At 44.0% G+C, this 23,276-nt stretch overlaps 1 protein-coding gene across 1 annotated transcript; it reads right to left on the bottom strand.

The window, feature by feature from the left end:
* Positions 1-89: 89 nt before the first annotated feature.
* Positions 90-6,349, bottom strand: LOC119377910 (mucin-2-like; the record flags this gene model as incomplete). Its single annotated transcript, XM_037647201.1, has 3 exons — positions 6,148-6,349; positions 1,853-2,811; positions 90-465 (listed from the first exon to the last, which is right to left on the bottom strand). Coding segments are annotated over exons 1-3 (1,537 nt in total), but the record flags the coding sequence as incomplete, so codon positions are not given.
* Between the last annotated feature and the right edge of the window lie 16,927 nt (positions 6,350-23,276).

Consider the following 23,276-nt stretch of genomic DNA (forward strand, 5'->3'; position numbering starts at 1 on the left):
AAATTCTTTACTGCCATCAGTGTTGCCAGCTGACAGACCTACGTGATCCCCACTCCCGCCTGCACAGTCTCCGCAATCAAGCTTTTTACTTGAGATGTCTTTTTCCAACATATCTGCGGCAGTGAGCCCTTCAGTGACCATGTCCAACTCTCCCCTTTCAGTAGCGAGCATCCCGGTCTCTTCGTGAAACGTTTTATCCTCTCCAATAAACGGTTCCTCACTGTCTCCGTAGTTGACTTCCATTCTGCCAGAAATGTCTTCCTCGATTTCTGTGGCACCACTGGAACACGAATCTCCCTCGACATTCTGGTCTACTGCAATCGATGTCTCGCCTCCTAAAATACCTGAACTTTGCACAACATTCTCTGCCCCATTTTCAGCTTTGGACACATCTTCAACAGTGTTAGCCTTGTCATTCACACTGAAGTTTGCAGTCACATTCTCACTTGGCGAAAAATCCTCAGGCTGAAAACAAGTGCGTTTAGCTTCCGCAGATACCGTTTCCTGGCCTGCTCCTGTCGACGTTGGATGAGCCCGCAAGCTAAAGTAACTGCTTAGTGGAGCACTTTCCGACAAATTAAGGGCAACTTTTTCAGAGTCATAAAAGGGTGTTGTATGGTACTGACCCTCACCCGCAGTACATGAAGTGCTAGAATTGCTGCCTTCAATCGATGTGTCTACTTTGTTAGCTTCAATGCCCGCGCTGGCGGCAGATATATGCTGCCCTAGCAGGGCAGAACTCCTATGCTCAGACTGCTCCATCACTTCAGTGTCTGCTGGACTGCTTGTTTTTTTTATGCAGTTCTTGTGCATTCACCCTTAGTTCCAAGATCTCGCCTACGGAGCTAGCAGCGTCATATTCAGCATTAGCTTCTGTCAGGAATGAAGGGTATGGTGCAACCTCACTTTCTTGACTTTGAGAAGCATCAGCAGACACCTGCTTTGAATGCTCCCACAAGCATCAAATATATCTTCGGTTTTTTATCTTCAATGTCTGTGGCACAGCTAGGAATATCAGCCTTGGCTGTGCCCACATAGCTTTCACTTATGGCAAGTGAAATGTTGTCAGCTATCGGTGTAACCCTTTCGGGCACTGTTGCAACATGAGGTTCACAAGACTGCAACGCTTCATCTTGTGAGGTTGGCTCTGATGGCTTCGCTGCTACAACTTCACTGCCTGGCTCTGTAACAGGTCGAGTGACACTCTCCAAGGCAACATCAGCACTGCTTACAGCAAGTGAACTGCCGGCAACTATCGGCGTGACACCTTCAGGCACTGTCACTTCATGAGGTTCATGAGACTGCAAGGCTCCACATTGTGTGGTTGGTTCTGACAGCTTTTCCGTTACAGTTTCACTGCTTGGCTCTGTAAATGGCTGAGCAGAGCTCTTCATGGCAACATCACTGCTTAGAGTAAGTGAACTGCCAGCAGCTACTTGAGCAACACCTTCAGGCACAGTCACTTCGATAGGTTCATGAGACTGCAAGGCTTGTGGGTGGTTGTTCTGATACCTTCGCTGATACAGCTTCAGTGACAGATTCTGTAACAGTCTGAGCAGTCTCCAATGCAATGGCAGTGCTGCTTATGGAAGGTGAACTGCCAGACGCTATCGGAGCAATACTTTCGGGCAGTGTCACACTGTGAGGTTCATGCGACTGCAAGGCTTCACCTTGTGTGGTGGTTCCGATGCCTTCACTGCTACAGCTTCAGTGACAGACTCTGAAACAGTCTGAGCAGCACTCTCCAATGCAATGGCAGTGCTGCTCATGGAAGGAGAACTGCCAGAAGCTATCGGAGCAATACTTTCAGGCAGTGTCGCATTGTGAGGTTCATGCGACTGCAAGGCTTCACCTTGTATGGTTGGTTCGATGCCTTCACTGCTACAGCTTTAGTGACAGACTCTGAAACAGTCTGAGCAGCCCTCTCCAATGCAATGGCAGTGCTGCTCATGGAAGGAGAACTGCCAGAAGCTATCGGAGCAATACTTTCGGGCAGTGTCGCATTGTGAGGTTCATGCGACTGCAAGGCTTCACCTTGTGTGGTTGGTTCCGATGCCTTCGCTGCTACAGCTTCATTGCTTGGATCTGTAACTGGCTCAGCAGCACTCTCCAAAGCAGTGGCAGCACTGCTTATGGCAGGCGAACTGTCAGGAGATATCGGAGCAATATCTTCAGGCACTGCCACGTTCTGAGGTTCATGAGACTGTGAGGCACAGGCTTCAGCTTGTGTTGTTGGCTCTAATGGCTTCACCGCCACAGTTTCAGCGACTGACTCTGTAACAGGCTGAGCAGCGCACTCCAAGGTAACATCAGCGGCAGTTGCAACCTTCATGTCCGCACCTTGTATTTCCGATTTCACACTTTCACTAGGAGGCTCAATCGTTGCTGCATTAGCCACAGTAGCTGTAGGTTTAGTGTCACCAGAGGATGCTTTGTTTATCTCTGGAGCTGCTCCAGTAGTCATGACACTTATGTCTTTCCCACCAGCTGTGTCAACAGAAGGTTCAGTAGCTTGTGTTGGCTCTTGAGGAAGTTCAGCAGTCGTAGGTGCAGCCCTCTGTGCAGTGGGTGCAGCCCTCTGTATGGGAGTAAGGGTAGGGGGTGGCCTCTGAGCAGCTGCCATTCTCGCTCTCGTCACCGGTGGCGCTGGTGGCTCCGGCTCATCAGGCGGGGGCGGAGGCGGCAGCCGCAACACTTGCAGGGGCACCACTGTGTTACATGTAACCCTGTTGTTGTTGGGCTTGACGTAGTCAGCATTTGCCACAAATGGTCTGCCATGGGTTAGTAAATGAGGCCTCACATGCAAGGTAGCTGAAATGAGTTTTAGAGGCACCTCATTAGGCCGCTGAAAGAACTAATGAAATGAAAAGCACTATGAGCAAAGTCGTGCACAGATAAGTACTTCAGCGGCACACTGCTTTAGCCTTGAATCATTCGCCTAGGTGATTTATGTTACAATTCGCTTCAAGAGCTTATAGCTACTGTTTCCAGTATTTTCAATGACAACGTCTTAAAAAGACACCAGAAATCATGGTAATGGCCCTAAAAAATGAGCAGTCTAACGTTACATGCCATTGACCTCGAAGACTTCCTATTCTGATGCAAGCGCACTTAGCTTCGATAGGTTTGATGCTTTATTTACTACGCTGCACTTTGTCTCAGGAGTCACTGTGCTGCACTTCAGCTAGGATGGTTAATGTCCATTGCCAACTTATATACTTAATAGACGTGGTGAACGTGGTGGCAGGCACAAAAAAGCACGAAAAAGAATTTCTGCCTGCTTTGTCCTATTCACTCTCCTGCCACTTCCGAAGTGTGGATGTAAACCTACTGTGAGAGAAGGCTTGCTAAAGAGGAAAAAGAAAGGAAGAAACAGGTGGCACCATCACCTTAAAATTGGCACGACAGCTCACCATAACATTGTGGATTTTGACAACACACATCGACAAGCCAATGTATTTCTTTGTAGGTAAGACAGGCTGCATTCTAAAGGAGCCAAACACTGCTCTTGGAATCAATACATGAAAAATGAAAGGGTGCCAATAAGGTGAGTTTAGGTCTGAAAAATTCATTACAAAATGCAAATCATGAGATAAGTGACTGACATTCGCTTCAGTGTACTTTGTTACTACTGAAGTTCGCATTTTGTGAATTTGTGTAGTTAAGGTAACACAGTGAAGAAAGGAAGTGGGGAAGTTGAAGGATTGCCCAATTTCCTGGTCACCTTGCTCACCAGGCATAATGACCCTAGATCTGTTTAAGAGGCTGTGGCAAACAAAGGTATGGAACATTACCAAACTCAGGTGAAGTATCACTAACGCCGTTTCAACCACTGACGAGGTTAGGCTATACCGCAGCAGACATTGCAGAAAATTGAGTTTCACATCGATGTCCTTTGTGTGACCCATAGTGCTCGTATTCAGCTTTATTATGTGGCAAAACAAGCTTCACTACTACTCCTACTAAATGCCTTCTTCCTATCTATTGAACTCCACATATGTGCTTGAAATAAAAGCTAAGAAATAAAAGATGCATAACACACACCCAGTACTTGGTCCCTGCCAGTGGCAAGTTATCTTTTCGTCCACTTACTTTCTAATTACTACAAATAACACCCCTACTTTCCTTGGCATTATGGTTTGTTAGTTCTCATTAATACCCAGTACTTTGACATTCGTAATGTCCAACTTATATGTACCAGCAATAAGAATCGGGAGCAAAATTCAACAAATCTGAGTATGCAGACTCTAGTTTCAACTCTTTCGGGACCGTGTAAAAAAGAGGCAATCGGGAACGGTGTCAGAAGTTTTTTTTTTTTTTAATTAAATCAAGTCATGGCGCTATTTCTGTTACGTACATCAAAATGAAGCTAATAAAATGGCGTTTCATACAGATTGAAATATCACCCATAAGGATTATACGTAGTAGTAATAAAAAATGTCCCCATTGAACACCTGCTGCAAGGACAACATAAAAAAGTTGGAATAAACATATATACTTGAGCGAAAATTACAGTAAAATAAAAAATCCAAGATATACGAAACATGCCTCATAGCCCTTTTTCTTACTCTGAAAAGTTTGGTACACATAACTACAGCACTTTCTTTGGTGTGCTTCTAAATGAGTGCAATACTCATGCTCAATGGGGCTTGCGCCACTCAACGAAGCAGTTCTGCGCAGTAATGGAAGATGAACGTGCTTGAAGGTACTAAAAAACATCTGTTTTCAACTCAGTTTTCTTCTGCTTATCACAGAGCTTGCAATTCTTGTGCCTGCCAACATTTTCTGGCTTGTGGAGCGCGTGACTCGTGGATGGGAGTGGAGGAGATAGAGCAGTGCGGGCTGGCTGGCGTCGTCAAGATTGAGAAGCTGATGGATGAGCTGTTCTCTAAAAGACTGTTGAGACTCTACCAAACAGAAATAAATCAATGCGAACAAACAGAAAGCCTCTTGGCTACTCGCGAGAGAAGCGGATGTGAAACTATGCTCATACGAGTACTGGCTCAAGTCCCAGGTCGATCCCCGCGAATCACTCTCCGAAATAAAATCCAAGCTGTCAGTTATCTTTGGACACCTCAATGCTCGACTCGTCAAAAAAGTCTGCCATCAAAGCAGCGGAATCACACAATTCACATAGGTTTCATTGCGTGGACTGATGGGAGCCTGACCCATGGTCCGCTACGTTCGCTGCCGCCGCTGCCCACAAATCTCTCTTCGTGTGTTGCGCTTTCCTGAAAAATGGCAAACTATGCTGAAACTGAAAGTCTAGCAATGAAAACTACATGCTAGATAGCAATACGTGTAAAAACACACAAAAACTATGAACTTGGCAGCATGCGGAAAGCCATCAATCATATATGATCGATGCTCCAATGGGGTGGTGCCTGAACATCTTACTATGACAATAGAGAATATATTTTTTGAAACAACATTTCACGAGTCTTAATTTCTGCTTTAGCGTCTTACTTCAGCGTCCTTTTCAGTAGTAACCTTATTTTGGGCATCATCACTACGCAGGGCACCATGCAGGACGAAGGCCTCTCGAAATTATCTCCAACTGACCATTTTAAACCTGCGAATTTTGTTATTTCATCACCCCACTTATCGCCCTACTGACTTCTGCTGTGCTTTGTGTCTCTTGGTACCCATTCCATCAAGCCAGCTGATCACCAATCCTAACATTAAGCCACCTGCCCAGATCCACTGCTTAACTTCAAGGAACCTGATGCAAAGTGCAGCGTCTCCATGCTCTAACACTAGTCGGTCCATGCAGCCTTTCAGTTATCAAGATAAGGCAGAAGTTCAGGGGAAGATGGAAGCTCGAAGAGATGTGAAAATTTTGCACACGGGCGTTGCCGGAGCCAACGTTTCGACAAGCGGTGCTGTCTTCTTTAAGGCAGCAGATGCCTACCTTAGCGTGTTATGTGTATGAGAGGGTACAAAGCATACACATAAACGCGCTAAGGTAGGCAGCTGCTGCCTTGAAGAAGACAGCTCCCCTTGTCGAATGTTAGCTCGGCAACACCCCGTGTGCAAGAATTTTTCAACCCTTTCAGTTATTAGTATTGCAAGCACAATAACGCAGAGAGAATTTTCAAGATGGAGCTAGCATGGCAGCCAGTATGTGCAATGCAAAAACAGTCTCACCTGTTGGTGGCGGCACGTTCAACGGTGCCAGAGTCGGTGGTGGCACCGTGGCCAGGTACTGTGGTGGTGGCAACAAGGTCCGTTTCGGAGGAGGCACCGGGAACATGGGCGGTGGCACGGACAGATTTGGCAGCTGCACCGCGGGGGCGGCACTGGACCGTACACTGGTGGCGGCTTCACGGAGCGATTGGTTGAATGTCATCACGCTCTATGCCAAGAAGCTTCAGATCCAGTCTTCCTCAGTCATGCTGGCTCCAGGCACACCGGGCAGTGACGGACCTTGGCCACGACTCCGGACTTCAGGGCCTGCTTGCGTGGAGCTTGCGTGACAGACACGATTGGAGCAGAGGCTGCAGTGGTCGTCACCGTTTCACTGTGGTCGCAGTGGTTGTCGCTGTTGTCTGTAGCTTCAGTGGTCGTCGTTGGCGCCTGTGCTGGAGCTGTGCAGCAAGACAGAAACATGTCACCTTATAACAGTAAAACAATTGTAACTTCTGGTGTTTCCCGTGCCAAACAAGATACGATTACGGGGCACGCCGTAGTGGAGGGGCTCTGGATGATTTTGACCGCCTGGGGTTCTATGTGCGCGTGACATCGACAGTAAAGGGCCTCTGGCATTTCGCCTCTGTCAAAATGTAAGCATTGCGACCAGGATCGAACCCACGTCTTTCTGGTCAGCAGCTGAGAATTGTAACGACTGCACCAGCCATAATAATAATATCTGGGGTTTAACGTCCCAAACCACGATGATTATGAGAGACGCCATAGTGGAGGGCTCCGGAAATTTCGACCGCCTGGGATTCTTTCATGTGCACCTAATCTAAGTACACGGGCCTCAAACATTTTCGCCTCTATCGAAAGCAGCCGCCGCAGCCGGGATTCGAATCCGCGACCTTCGGGTCAGCAGTCGAGCGCCATAACCACTAGACCACTGTGCCACTGCACCAGCCAATCACCACAGTTACTTACACCTGACTTAAAAGTACCTTTGGTACGAATCACATTCATTATAAGCACATATTAATTTACATGTCAATACTAAGGAGATATAGGAGTACAGTAAATCGAGCTAGTTGGTATTCATTATGTTACAGCACGAAAGGACAAGAAAAAATTTCTAAGGCACTGTAGACTACACAAGGCATACTTATGTCGACTGGCAAGAGAAGCACTAAGCTGAAAGATGACAAAGAAACGCACTCCTTTTTGTCACTTTGTATGTTGTCTTCAACTTCATACTAAAGCTCTCACCAGAAGTAATGGCATGCCAACAAGTGCAATCTGCTCATTCACGCTAGTGACCAGCATCGGTCGCATAGCCAACAAGTGCAATCTGCTCATTCACGCTAGTGACCCATCGGTCGCATAACCAATTGCGACCAGTGACCAAAACGCGACTCAAGGCGACCAATAGTCACACCTACAACTGCAATCTATAGCCGTCACCACACCGAATTCACATCTGCTCCCACTGCCGATGCCTCGCAAAAAAGCTGACATTCTGTTCCTGCTCATCTGATTGGTGCAGAGGTTTCGACTGCAGTTGCGCTACTGAAAATCAAGCAGTGAGCAACTGAGCCAATACAGTTGCTTTTCGATCAAAGTGACCACTTGCAACCAGTTGCTAACGACTAACTTTGTGGCGCAACGGTGCTGGCCACAGGTGTGCATAAGCCTTTATTCTTCGTCAGTCCAAATATGGTTGGCACCTGACAAAAGTATACCCTCTCTTAAGCAATCTGTAAAAGGAGCAAAGGCTGGCCAAGCCATCATGGCTTAACGGCTTTGTGCACATTTCCCACGCACATAGAGATAGCGGTCATGTAATCCTAAGCTTTTCAAAGTGAGAAGCAATGAGAATTAACAATTGCTGGGATTTTACGTACCAAAACCACGACGTGATTATGAGGCATTTATGAGGATTATGAGCCAATTATTCCGGGAACTCCGGATTAAATTTGACCATCTGGGGTTCTTTAACGTGTCCCTACATCTAAGCACACAGGTGTTCTTTGCATTTTACTTGTCGACATATGGCAGCAGTGGCAGGGAATCGAACCCTTTACTTCAAGCTAGGCTATGAGAAGTGTATGCTCACCTGCAGCTGTTCTGTTCATCATGCCGGTGTCATGACAGCATGTGTCCGCCATTATCGAGGGAGATCCCTTCACATTTGCCAGAATGCATGTGACAGTTTTAAATTTAACTAGCAAGTAAACGCTTACTGCAACATATACATGGTTAATAAAACTATGAACCTCGCCTTGTAGCTACCCAATACATCACTATTTCTATCAATCCTTTGCTTTTCACAAAGAACCAAGCCATTTTTACAAGCAACATCATGTATCTAACCTTGTTGCTCCGCGACATCGACAAATTTTGCTGTGCCATAAAACTATGACAGTGTCAATGACATCAGATCAAGTTGCGATGGCATTGTTCGCCAATTCAACAATGCTAGCTGGCGGCTGTTCACCATCCTACTTTCATCCAAATCAACCATTTATTTCTATGCGTAAAATGCAACCCAAAACAGCTATACATTTTAGTGTCAAATTAAAGTATGTTTTCTAACATGTACACTTGCTGAATCTCATTCTTTTATGTGCTACAGGTGTGGTATTTTCTAAAACATCCGAAAAAAGTTAATCAGTACTTTAAACCCAACATCTTTTGGGCAGCTACAGACCTTTAACTGCAAAAATAATGAAGAGCTGTACTCATTATGCTTCATGCAACAATGCCAAAAACATACACACACGTGCATAAATATTCCTTAGGCCCAGTGTGCATGTTGAAATACATGAGCAGTACACACGTGAGCATTCAACCAATGCAATGGGCGCTCTAATTCTTGGTTGCACAGCCAACAGAGAAAGGAATCAACGTGGCTTGTGACTGCTGTTGTCTCCAAGCTTGGGCTTGTGGTGGTAAAGCTTTGATGAGTGATGGGTGTCTTTTTCAAGTTTACTTTCTAAGGTGCTTTAAATTCAAGCGCTATTCATTGATAACCTGTTGTTGAATATTTTATTAAATTTGCAATTTCAGGCAAATATACATGCTAATTTATCACTGTAGTTAGCATAACTGATGTTCCTCAAGCATCATAGCCTCTGCTAGTGCCATTTCTACCTCAAGGAAAAATGGTAACCAAGGTTGAAGTCCTTTAAATGGAAGTTCACAAGTTCCCAAATTCCTACATCATTCAGAAACACAAGATTTTTCAGGATAATGCTAGAAGAACAAGAACAAGAGACAAAAGCACCAGTGACAAATTTGTAAGCTTTGTTGCGCATGTGTCGCAAAAACAGTTTTTAGGAGGCTACAGTAAATTTTTAGTTTAGCCTACTTTTGAGTAGATGCAAATAAATCTATGAATGCATCAAGCTCATGAACTACCTTACAAATGGCCAGGCATCGAGATCAGTGGCAAGAGGCCTATCCGTGGGCACAGCACTTAACGTTACGGACTGCCAAGTGGTCAGAACTGGGAACCCTCCACTACTGTATGTCTCGTCAAAATGTTGCATTGGCACTGCAACTTAACTGCAATGTGATAGCGTGACTGCCTTCCGTGTGTAAAAAACAAGGTCATATCTCTCTGATTGGCATTTTTCCTATGGCATGTAAGCATTCTTATTGCATAAATCTGTGCCTCAAGTTTGACCTAAACTACCTTGCATTTTGCCCTCCTCCTTTGTCTTTTCCAAATCGCCTGCAATTTTACTTTCAGTGTCAACTTTGACAAGCTAGAACTTTTTCTCACAACCTCACCCTTGGCAGCATATCGCTAAAGGGCAAAACTACGTACAATGTTAATGGCATTCTCTTTTAGGTTGTTTAATTGGGTTTAACATCCCAAAGCAACTCAGGCTATGAAGGCGCCATGATGGAGGTCTCCAGATAATTTTGACCATCTGAGGTTAATGTGTATTGAAATCACACGGTACACAGGACTCTTGCATTGCGCTTCCATCGAAATGTGACCGCGTTGGGATTGAATCTGCGTTTTATGGGTAAGCGGTCGAGCACCGTAATTACCAAGCCATTGCAGCGGCTGCATTCTCTCAAAGCCATCAAATTTGACAATGTGACAGAGAAAATGCTAGAGATCGTAAAATCTGCACTGCTTCAAAGTGAGTAGATTCACTCTAATGCTTTATATGACACGACCCTCAATGACACATAATGGTCATAAGTTCAACATGAACGATCAATCTACAAGTAATTATGGAAGCTTGCACTAGTTAACCATTACATTTCCGCAATCATGTTGCGTGCATACCAGGCACACAAAACCTTCGAGGACGCTATAGCTTTGCCTTCAAGATTGGAAAGCAATAGCATAATCGGGCCTCGTGCACATCGCCTTCTCAACTGCTAGCCTGGCTTCGGTTCTCAGTGGACACCTCAACTGCGCTGCAAGGAGGAACGTCTGTGCGCATAACACTAGCCTGGCTACTGCAAGTACATTTGGGAAGTAGCCACTATGTGTCTGCAAGGCAACACGCGCACCTGTGCAGCTGCAAACTTTGTTGATGCTATTGCTGCCAATGATGATGATTAATTATGCCTGAGAGCTTCTTAATGGGTGGGCCGTCAAACAACCCCTTTGCAGCGTAATTCACATGGGGTGATGCCTAGTGCGATTCTACGCTTCTGCCACGCAATATTAGATGCGTAAAGGAGACTCCACACACTACATGACATTCTTATACGCATTTTTTTTTTCAAAAAATTTCAAGCACCAGCGTGGCTCCGTGGTACAACACCTGCTCAACACGCAGAAGGCCTGGGTTCAATTCCCTCTCAAACTGAAGATTTTTGTTATTTATTTGCATCTATCTCGGTTATTCCCTCACGACCAATGATGCCAACACCGAAATTTATGCAAAAAAGCTATTTAATGCTATTGCGTTAAAAAACAACTTTTGATGTCTTCCAAGTAGTAATTACGGGACATGCAGTGAAAAAAAAAAAACCTCTACAATTATTTACTAAGAGCTCTTTCTAACATACCTTAAAGGCAGTTCTGAAGACAAACGAAACCTATTTTTAAGGATAGAAATTATCTCACCCAGCTTCTCGAATATTTGCAAACATGCCCTCTTAAGTCAGCATATGAATGCCACTAATTGAATCAACTTGCCCGGATTCAAGTACAAGACATGCATTGTTAAATAGTGCTCACCTTTGCAAAGGCAGCTGAATGTATATGTAGGTGACAACTGCAGTGTTGTCCACTCTTAGGCAAAGCATCTCATTAGCAATGTGTTCTATCATACGCTTAAATTAGGACTCACGGCTAGCAGACCATTTGATTAACTTTAAATGAAATAAAAGTGTCGGGTACTCAAGGATCTTGCAGCTAGATTGCTGGCTGGTATTGGCTCAAACATTGCACAGCACTTGTACTTTGTAGTGGCTTCTGTTATAAACTGAAAAAACTGCAAAATAACTTAAGGAGTACTGACATGGATTCTAAGTATTTTCGGATTGTCACTCCGTATAAAAGCATTGGTGTCGAGAATCCTAAAAAAAGAGTACTGTGGTGCCTGGGAATGCATTGAATATATTTTAAAAACCGCTACCTTAAAAAAAAAACTTTCGGTTTTGATATCGAGGGGGCGGCTTCTCAGTGACGTGTCACCACAGTGTGACGTCACAGGAAGACAGCAGCTCGCGACGTACTGGCGACAGATCCATCATCTGCTCTTGGTGCACGAAAAGAATGATGAGTGTATTATCGTCCAGTGCCTCAGACAGTGATTTCTGCGATTTAGGCTGCATGCAAGACGCAGAGTTTGCAAACTCAGTGTAACTATGTTGACTCGTCGGGATAATGTCCATTGTGGCGGGGCTGATTTGCTGATGCTCAGCAACGAAAACTTTAAAATCAAAGTAAAATATTTTATACGCATTGTCTAACTCCAGTGCGTGGAGAGTGTGAACGCTGCACATCAAGCAAACCAGCAACATCCCTTTTATGATGTCTCAAAATCGTGCCAGTACTCCTCTAAGACTGCGTAAAACCCCATTTGTTAGCATTACTTTCCAACTTCAATCAAGATTGCATTCAAATTCAGCCATCCTGTGCAAGAAAGAGAACAGTAACGCTTGCAAATATGGGTTTAAACAGAGTACACTACAATAGGTTACTTACAGGCAAAATGTGCCTCGCAATTAACCCGCAATTTAGCTGCAAGAGTCATGCGCCCGTCGCACTGCTTTTTATGCAACATTCAGTAGATATCTGCATTAGGCATAAAAGCAGCAACTTTTTTTTTAAACCAAAAAGGAAGAGATCATTATGTTGGAATGCCTACTGACAAGGTGTTCCTCTTAAGAGCGGACAACCCTGTATGATGTGAAAGTGTAAACGTTGACTCAAATTCAGAAGGCTGAATTTTTTGTTTGAAATGTTCTGCGGTATTCCTTGCCATCATTTGCTTTTGTGCACAGCAATACGAGCTGGGGAATGTGGCAAAAAGAAAAAGATCCATGCCTGTCACAAATGCACATCAGGTCTCTCAATATTGTGCTAAGCCACAGATTGAAACCTCGATGCGATTATCACCAACAGGTGCCCCGACTCAAAAGCATTTTTTCATTGCTAGGTCGAGTTAAATAGTGTGCAACTATATCGTTTTTAAACGGGGCCCTGCAACACTATTTGAGCACGGTCAGAAAACACTGCCGATCGATAGTCGAGGCTCCTGAGAACATGCGAGCCAAACATTATAGCGTAGCACACGGCCTGGAATTTATGATTAATTCTTATAGTCAGCTAGAAATTGCTCGCTCTTTCTCGACAAATGATGCCATAAACCCAGGTGACTGTGCCATAAATACAAGCCCGCGGCTATTGGCTGACTTGAATATCATGAGCTGCGTAGTTACCGCACCGCGGCTGCCGTGACGTGCCCGCAAGCGATCACGCTGAAAGTAGGCAATGTGTTCGAAGGAAAAAGAGAAAAGAAAGTGTTCAAGGTCACAACGCATGCTGACGAACGGACGTAGCTTCTTGCCCCCTTTTCATCCCCCTCCGCGTAGCTTTCAGCATGATTGCTGGTATGAAAGGAGAGAGAAAGTGCTTTAAAGCATGCGACAAATCGCTGTAAATCTGCTCATAGGTTCTAAAAATTCTTGCGGCAGTCGATTTCGCGTGGCATCAACTCCTTTAAAGAAGTCATTCGATTACTTGAAAAAATGTTGCAGGGCCCCTTTAAGAACTGCTTTAAGCGATTTACAAGTCAGTGCACTGGCTGTAAGCATTTTTGCAAAGCACAAAAAAAGAAGTAGCTATATGGCGCCAGCTGTCCACCTTGTTTTTTGACTTTTTGCCGGAGTTGTTCATCTGTACGACATGATTTGCAAATGTGCTCGACATGGCCTATTTTAAGGCTGCACACAGCCTACGCAATCAAGCTGCCATCATCTAATGTTCGTTTGTGCCCATTCTCGTAGAAGTAGCAGCTTGTTAGAATGTATAAAAAAATTTAATGTGCGCTTCTGGCGAGACCAGGAACGCTACTTGTACGATGAGAGGCACAGCATGTGCACGAGTGTTGCACAATAGAAGTGCCACATATACATGATTTTTCCATCCAAGCACTCTGAAATCGCATTTCATACAGAGGTAGCATTTTGCAATAGGTTCACTTTAGTACAACCTTTGTCACTGCTGCTTGCCCATTAGCTTACCAATAAACCAGTAGTGTACATCAACAGTTGACATACTACTACAGGTATTTATTCTTCTGCAACACAACGTGCCACTATAGTCGGATACATTGACTACAGTGGCAACAGATGGTAACCCACTTCACCTAGGCAAAAAGACAATTATTTAATGGCACTGCCATAAACGATGCAGTTCCGGTTATTTTGAACGAAATAGGCAAGTCTGGTGTAAAATTAAACCCCCCCAAATTTTTCGTCCATGTGAAATCTGAGCAAACATCAGCTGTCATAGTGGAAAATTCATGTATACCTCGCATTCTTATACAAGCAACATTTAGTACATGTGCATGCACATAAAACGGTCCTTGTAGATCATCGCATATGACAACAGTCACAGAGGCCATTTTCAGTAAAGCAGCTTGAACACGTTTAAGCATAGCATGGAAAGTTCTTCACATCTTATAAGATTGCTTTTCAGTGTTTTGAATATGTTGTACGTGTAAGTGCAGTTGTGAGCCTGTTGCGGAATTGATCCAGACCAAGAGAGGCCTCATTAGTAAATTACAGTGATGTCGTGAAGCACTCCAGTTTCTGACTTTACAGCTAAGGCTTACTGCATGCCAAACAGTTGAAAAGCATGATGCTTAATTCAGAAAACAACAGAGCCATGTCTGAAGCATTACTGTGCCCAATAACGTGCAAACATTGAAAAAACTTTGACCATGAAGTCTCGTTTGTGGAATGTATCCAAAAAAGTTAGATGGAACAATTAAAGCAGAGTTTAGAAGACAATATTTAGAGGCACATAAAGACTGCTAGTAAGCTTTCATATGCTCTCACAGTGCACACCTGGCAGCATCATAAACACAAAATTCCACGTTTCTGAATGCAATATATTTTTTTTTGTGTGTTGGTGGATTGCGTAGGCTGTATGCAGGAAGACAAGAGGCCGAACAGCTAAGTGTGGGCAAAAAGACAAAAAAACAGGCGTGCTTTAATTTATGTACAAAACGAGCAGCTTTTATTCCTAAAGCATATGAAGAATGGAATACAAGTTGAAATGGGATGGGTCAGTTACAAGGCTGCCTTGAAATGGACAAAACAAAGACACAATTTCTTCCTCAATAATGCGAGCAAACAGAACCTCACACACTTCTCAGAGAAATCAGAAAAAGACCTTAGTAAAAGACTTGTCGAGTTTCAACTGACCCTGCGATTCAGAGGCAGGGTCGGGAAGCGGGATCTCCATGGCTGCTTCATTCTTCTTAGCCTCCTCCACGAGATCCGCAGCCGAAGCCGAAGCTAAGTTCGGCGGTAGTGCAGGACCATACGGCTTGCTTTCTTCTTGCTTCGTTGTTGTGTTTGAAGCTCCTCCCGCTTTGGACTTTCCAGACAGGAATGACGGCCGGAAACACGGTGCCTTGCCAATGATCACAACTGGAGTCTGTTTGGGCGGTGCTTCTGCACTTTCTGGCTCTTGAGAAGTTTAAGCTTGATTCCACTTCCACCCGAGGGCGCCCTGGAAGGCGGCGGCGACGTGGACTTTGCTCCCTTCTTTGGACTTGTTTCAGAGTCGTCCAATTCTTTCACCGAAAGGCTGTTTTCACGTTCCTGCTTTTGCAACTCTTCGTTCTTTCTTCGTATCTTTTCCTGCTCTTCTTTACGGTTTGACTTGTGTCGTTTGGAGGAACTGCGCTCAGACGGAGAGCGCGAGCGTGACCTCGACTTGTCCTTCTCACGGTCTTTCTCCTGCTTCTCCTTTTCCTGTTTTTCTTTTTCTTCTTTGATGGCAGAGACTAGAGCAATGTCCTTCTCCATCTTCCACCGACGCTCGTAGAACGGATTCAGCAGAATGTACTTCTGCAAAAGGAAAAGCTCCAAGTGAAAAAAAGGTCACAGTTTCGCCACAAGGGTGAAGCAATGAATGCGACAGCAACGCTGTACAAAGAGATGAAAAATTCATGAACACGAGGTGTCGCTGGAGCCAACGTTTCAACAAGCGGTCTTCTCTTCAAGGCTCAACTTCGAGGCTGTTGCAGTTTTGAAGAAGACAAGACCGCTTGTCGAAACGCTGGCTTGAGCAAAACCCTGTGTTCCCGAATTTTTCATCTCTTCAAGCTTCCATCTTCAACACGGCTTGTTGCTGGGCTTAGTTGGTTCATTGCTTGAGGAAAAACAGTAATGATGCAAAGAAGACGGGGACGAAGCGAAGACACAAACAGACAAGGCGTCGTGTCTGTCTGCTCATGTCTTCGCTTCGTCCCTGTCTTCTTTGCGTCATTACAGTTTTTCCATCTTCAGTATAATAAAAAGTTGGGCGAGTTGGTGTTGGTTCATGATGAAAAGGGGAGCGCGACTAACACGGCACACAAGAAAATTGAACAGGACGACATGCTATCTTCCCCTGAACTTCAACGTTGTACGAAGTTGTACTAGCAGCTAACTCCTTTAGCATTGTACCTGGTGTAACTCAACAAAACCTTTGTGTAGTTTACTGCTTCAACGCAAACTGAGCCGTGAGAACACGACACGTACACAGGTACAGGGTCGACCAAATCTAAGGTGAACACCCATTAGTATTCAGGCCAGTAAAATTAGAACTTTGTTCTACCTCATGAGAAATGCCTGTTATATGACGTCACATCATGGTGTTGATAAAACAAGAATTTTCCAAATTGTGTATTAAACACCTTATACGAGGTCTTGAATACTAATGACCACCAGCTGAAACACACTCAGAAATTATTAATGGCTGTGGGTATACCATGGAAAAAAAAAACAGTCCTCTGCCATTAGTAAATGAAATACGCGCGTCAGATATTTATCGAGCAGGGTAGTTCTTCCAGCAGAGTGGTCATGCACAACAATATTCAGTACAAGGGAAAATGCTGCCTTGTATTGGCCACGCAGAGCACTGAGCGTACCCAAAGTTAAAGGTTCTTGATTTCTTCCTCACCACCACAGGACATAACTGGCCACAACAACTTGTGCCCGCAAATGTGACTGCTGCTGACAAACGGTCACAATTCACACAACAGTTTCTGAATGACTAAGTATCTCATAAGACTAACCCCCGTATTAGAAACGCTCCTTGACTTGAACTTGACTTGCTACCGCCTCAAGGGAACGCGTGTGAAACGCGTTTGTGCTGCCTTGGCACCGCCTAAAGGCAGCACGTTCCAAATGCGTTGAAGGCGGTGACAAGTCAAGTTCAAGTCAAGGAGTGTTTCTGAATACGGGGGCAAGAATCTGTAAATATATTAAAGGGACACTAAATAGAAAAACAACATTTTTATCTATTTGTTTCATTCATTTATTTATTTATGAAATAAATATTTAGATCAGTAAATTACCATTCCACAATTGTTGCAATGAACAAATGCTTGGTATGCGAGTATGCACAAAGAAAAAGAAAATAACACGTGCTGAAACTGCTCTTCTCACACTAACTGACCACGATGTCGTACATTTTGACAGTGTGTGCCAGCACTAATGGAATTCTTGATCCATAAAAATGAATTACATGTGTTCTTAGAGAGCTAGTGACTGAACTTGACATCAAGACAAGTTCCCAATGTGCCCAAAATATAAAAAAAGATAAGTTCATGATGTTATGTTGTTGTATAGGCGCCGAAGTTCTGGCACGAAATTCAAATAGTGTCGCTTCATTCTCTCTTCTAATAATGAACCTACGAGGGGGAATCAGCGGCAATCTCTAATACTTTATCCTAGTACAGTCTAACTCCGCTACAACGAACTCCGCTTCAACGAAATTTCCGGTACAACGAAAAATTCTCGGTTCCCCGTCAACAGTCCATAGGAGTCAATGCATAAATATGCTCGCCACAACGAACACTTTTTCTGCTGCCGTTCCGCTTCAACGAAATTTGACGATGCCATTCGGGGCTCAAAAATTTAATTACCGTGCAATAAACACAATCTCGGACATTTTGATGCATTTTAGAACATAAAAATACGAATTCAAAGTCTGAATCGCGTGTTGGAACCACCAGAAACCGCCGCTGTTGACTGAGCATGGGGGCCGCCATGCTTGATAGCGACGGCGATCAGACTGCCCTGCTTTCGCAACTGGCTTGAGTTGCTTCTGAGTCGCAGACAATCCGAAGCCAAAGCTCAGTTGTCGACACTGGGGTGCAATCGCGAAACGATAGCTTTTCGGTGCCTTTCCAATACTTTTCGTGCTTTTCGCGCTTCGCTAGTGGTCAGAGCGAGGTACATCCACCACATGTTATCAACGCGAGCAGCCTCTGGGGTGCAATCGCGGAATGGTGCTTTTCCAATGCCCAAGCTTTTCGTACTTCGCGCTTGGCCAGTGCGACGGTGGTCGGAGCAAAATTCGTCCGCATATAAACAAGGATCGGCCAGCCGCGAGTGGTAGATAAGAATAGCATGAATAAAGCGTAAGTCATCGCTCTGCGACAGCACGCCTGCATGTCGACGTTGTCGGCGAATAGCTAGTGTTAGCGTGTGGTGCAACTGTGCAGTTCGTGTTGCGCGCCTGTGCTTGTTTGATCGTTGCGGAAGCGTGTTTCGTGGCTTTCAAGGCGTCGCTATGATATATAGGAGAATCGCGTCGTGACGCTGCTGGGGATGCAAAGGTAGCAGCAGACACTTTTTGAATATGGAAATAAAGTTCATGTTCTAATAGCTCAGGTCAGCCATATTTTTCGATTTCACTACAACGAAATGTTCGCTTCAACGAACATTTTTCCGAGCACCGTCAATTTCGTTGTAGCGGGGTTTGACTGTAAACACATTCAGTGTTTTACATCAGGGATGAGCCAGAGCAAGACACTGGCCACACACCGTGTAGTTCTGGTTGTGCTCAAGGCTTTGCAAGTGGTTACGGGCCATGGCTGAATCTCCACTCATAACCTTGCAGAGCTTGCAGTAATAGCCAGAGATGCCAACTAGGAACTGGACACCTGCAATGAACAGAGACAGTGTTTAATAGAACTTGCAGAATTGCCTACAAATACCATGTTTGTTTAGCGAGTACTGACGGGCAAGTTGGTTGCACATGATCTATAATAGGAGCACAAATTTAACGGAGACAGGGACAAGCAAAATGACACACAACAGGTGCTGACTAGTTGAACTAGTCCAAGTTCAGAGCCTGTGTTCTGCGTCATTTTGTTTGTGCTTGTCTCTTACATTTGCGCTGCTATCTTATAGACCATCAGGTAAGGCCCACACTTTTTTTCTCTCAATATTTCACAAGTTGCAGACTTTGCACAAATGCAATGCCCACGTCTCCTACCACATGTCATCTCTGCGCCCTTCACTACAGTTCGACATAATGGTCACCTTAAGGGGAGACGCGGGTCTTTTTTTTATTTGTTTTGTTATCTGGGTGAACTGAACGAAATTTAACAAACTTATCCCATTTTTTCTGCAGATTCCAAATCTCTAATTAGATTTTGGTAGCTGCATTAGTACAAAAGATGTGCAATCTCTAAAAGCATATTTCTTACGAGAATTTTTGGCAACTTTGCTTTGTCAAACACAGAAACAAAGTATGTGGCAAGGCTGCCAGAGAGCTGGTTTAGCCGTGATGCTAATCCGATTGTCTTCAACGAACTTTGAATGCAAAATAGACGTAATGTGAGTGAAATTTTTTTGCTGCATACTATTCTGATAATCGAGAATTATAATTTGGTGAACAACATTATAAGAAATAAATAGCATCACCGGCTAGACCAGCTTCCTGGCAGTCTTGCCACATACTTTGTTTTTGTGTTTGACAAAGCAAAGTTGCCAAAAATCCCCGTAAGAAGTATGCTTAAATATGTGTTAGAAATTGCATATCTTTTGTTCTAATGCAGCTATTAAAAATCTACTTAGAGATCTTGAATCTGCAGAAAAAGCTGAATAAGTGTATTAAATTTCATGCCATTCACCCAACTTTAAAAAAACCATTTTTTAAGACCCACGTCTCCCCTTAAAGGGACACTAAAGAGAGAAACATTTTTCTCCTCTTATTCAATTACAATGTCCCAGTACCAAAACATGGAAAATCCTTGGAACACAAGGTGTCACTGCAGCCAACGTTTCGACAAGTGTACTTGTCTTCTTCAAGGCTGCAACTTGAGTTCGCGAACATGTGACAACTCACAGTTCGCCAACATGTGACAGCGCCCCACTGCCAATAAAAATGTGTGGCCTGCGCGAAACGCGCACCACAGTCCCAGCGAAAGCTGAAGGAGAGGCCTTTCTAGAGCTTGCTTGCTTGCTTGTTCCTTGTCTTTGGCTCATACCCACAACGGGGAGATGGCCAAGAAGCCGGCAGTTAATGTAAATTGGAACATTAAGTAAAAGTCAGGGCCCACTGCAAACTCTCTAGGGGCGAATACTGCAAGTGCGGTTGCAAGATACCCCCTACGCCATAAATATTCATAATTTTTGCGAAGTGGGGAAGCTCCCACTATGCCATTACTCGTCATTCTGTGGAGAAGCGAGGTACCCATTATGCATCTGTAAGGCATCATATATGTGCACCTTGTGGTGCTGTGGTTGGAGACGATGAATTATGGCTGAGCCCTTTGTAATGGGCAGGTAGCTTTAGACCAGCCATTTGTTACGCAGTTCACATTGTGCAACACCTGGTTGTTATTTCACTCTTCTACCACGCTATATTACATCTGCTAACGTGATTCCTTGCCTGACATGACGCCTGTATAGGATCTTTTTGCAAAGGAGTTTCAAGCACCAGTGTGGCTCCGTGGTAGGATACTTGACTGCCACGAAGAGGGCCTGGGTTCAAATCCTGCTCGAACCCTGTTTTTGTTTTTCCTCATTGTGTGCAACTGCTGTTACGGGCACCGGCAGACAACTACACCACCAAAATCGGCTGTGGTTATCATATCATAACAGCTTTTGTTTTAAAACAGCCACTCATTTTCAGACCCATCATGGCAAACCTTTCAGAAAAGGGTCCTTCCATTGGCCACTGCTACAATGGAACATCCCTATGGTGTGACCCCTTCTCTCCCCTGGCAGCATGCAGCATATTTCATCAAAAAAGTGGTTTAGTGGGCGAGTTATATTCTATTAATTCTTGAAACTAGCAGTGCAGAAAAAGATGTAATACGACAAAATGAAGACAGACAAAGCACTGGCTCTGAATATGAGTATCAAATATCAACAAATTGATAGTCTGCACTCATCGGGTTTCCTCAAGTAATGTCGCATTTTTTTTCTTGCACTCCTTGCCTCAAGAAGACAGCCTAGTAGACATTAGCATGCAGGCCTCTTAGAGACATTAGCATTGAGCCATTTTGTAGTTGTTCCCGTCATGAAACATGTTTCAACATTTGGATGCTTTGTTAGAGCTTTCATGTGAACAAGCACAAAGTTATTTTCCTTAAAGTTTATTTCCGCAACTAGGTTCTGTGGTTCTTGCATTGGTGGACAATCTACAGCCAGTATAATTTAGTGGGTTAAGATCCTATATGTCATTTTCTTGTACACAGATAATGTGACCAAGTGCAATGTCAGCCCATTTTTTACGGTACTGTTCAGTGCAGTGCTGAGCAAAACCACATGATTCATAGCTTCACCTTTAGTGCCTTAGAATAATTTACATGCACTTCAATGCAAGAGAGCGCATTATAGGTCCTGCAGTTTAAGCGGTTACGTAACAAGTGGTCCAAACTGTAGCATCCTTTTTCACCATCAAATGAACTCTGCCAAACACTGAAGCTGTGACCTTGTTTACCAATAGGCCAGTACAATGCAAGGACAATAATTGCTTGGTCAAAAAGGTGGCGAGGTGGGCTAGTTCGTAGACGTTCATGTTTAAAAATTAGTTTGAAGCGCACCAAAGACACGGTCCTGTCCAATCCCTTTATCTGCATCTTCACTGTGCTTCATACTAACTTTTAACATTAATTGCTTGGTCACTGCACGTAAGGTCCATGACTGCTTGGTCACTGACCTTGCAATTCCATTGCGCATTATCTCACTGTTCCAATTACATCACCTTACTGAAGGTAATCCACAATTTGACAACTCTAACATAACCGCATCATTTTGAACAAGAATGAAGAACCGAATGCAAAAATGAAAATGTCATGGCACTGCGTGTAAAAACATGCATGTAAGGGAGCTCACCTTGACAGCTGAGACAATTGTACGGTGGAATTTTTGGTTCGTAGGTGCTGGCTTCTCTAGGTCGGCCCACGGACGATCGTGAGATGGTGTGGCCTGAAGCATACCGTCACAACAACTTTTGTCAGCACATCTCGTGTCAAAAAGAGAATAAATAAGCGAATGTCTACATTACTGAAATCTAAGAAGTCGTTAAAGACTGCTCTTGATGATGGTGTAGAAGATGTGAAATAATATGAAGAAATGCCAGGGCACGAAAAATTGCTATCTCCTGTCTCATCACTTCTCCGTATTGTTTCGCGTCTTACACACCATTACAACCCATTTAGCAAAGTAAAAAGCAAAGAAAGATGCAATACCAGCTCAATGAATTCGCTGGTGTGCATCATTTCTTGGAATAACAGAGAGCTGAGCTAGTTGGTACATATTCATGCTAAAAGTCAGGGCATGCAAACACAGACACAAGAGAGAAGTCAATTCGTTTGTGGTGTCTTGACTTCTCTCTGTGTCTGTGTTTGCACGCCCAGTCTTTTAACATGCATAATGCCTTCGGGCCCTTAAGGTGTAATAAATGAAATTTGTAATGTTTTCAGGAAGAATAAAGTGAACCTGTACAGTACTCACAGATCTAAACGTGACATTTTTTTTAGCACATGAGCAATTGCTCGTGACAGCCACGTCATGTCGCTGCAAATCTAGCCGCTAAAGGCAAGGTTGGCTCTGATGTAGATGTTCAAGTCAAAATTATTCCAATGATACGAACAGTACACGCTATAAACGAAGGTACAAGCATTACTTAAGTATAAATCTTCACGTATCAATCCGTCCAGTCTGTTTTCAATTTATTTTAAAGCCACTCAATATAAATTGCTCCATTGCATTAATTCGATTAATTCATACTGTTTGCTCGTATGAGCCAGAAAATATCTGCACTAACAATCCAGTGTTGGTTGGGAAAGAAAAAAGAAACTGAGATGGTCTGGCCAACCACTTTGTATAAAACGCTTAAATCACTTTTGCTGTAATACAGTGATTTCATGCCGAAAAATGTACTAAGATTGAGAAGGGGCTTTCAGCTGTCGTGGGACAAAGCACATTTTCCCCTTTAATTACACACACGTGCACGTGCCGTATTATAAGGAGCACTAGTGTGATTACTGACGTCTAAAAACTATACTGGCAATCACCTAGAGCTGTCTATGACGTCACTGTGGCCCTGAGAAACAATAAATAAAAACACACATAAGCTTTCTTTTGTCTTGACCTCCCCCCACCCACCCATCTGCCACTTTACAAATACAGTGAAACCTCAT

The sequence above is a fragment of the Rhipicephalus sanguineus genome, unplaced genomic scaffold, assembly GCF_013339695.2.
Source record: "Rhipicephalus sanguineus isolate Rsan-2018 unplaced genomic scaffold, BIME_Rsan_1.4 Seq611, whole genome shotgun sequence".
NCBI lineage: Eukaryota > Metazoa > Arthropoda > Arachnida > Ixodida > Ixodidae > Rhipicephalus > Rhipicephalus sanguineus.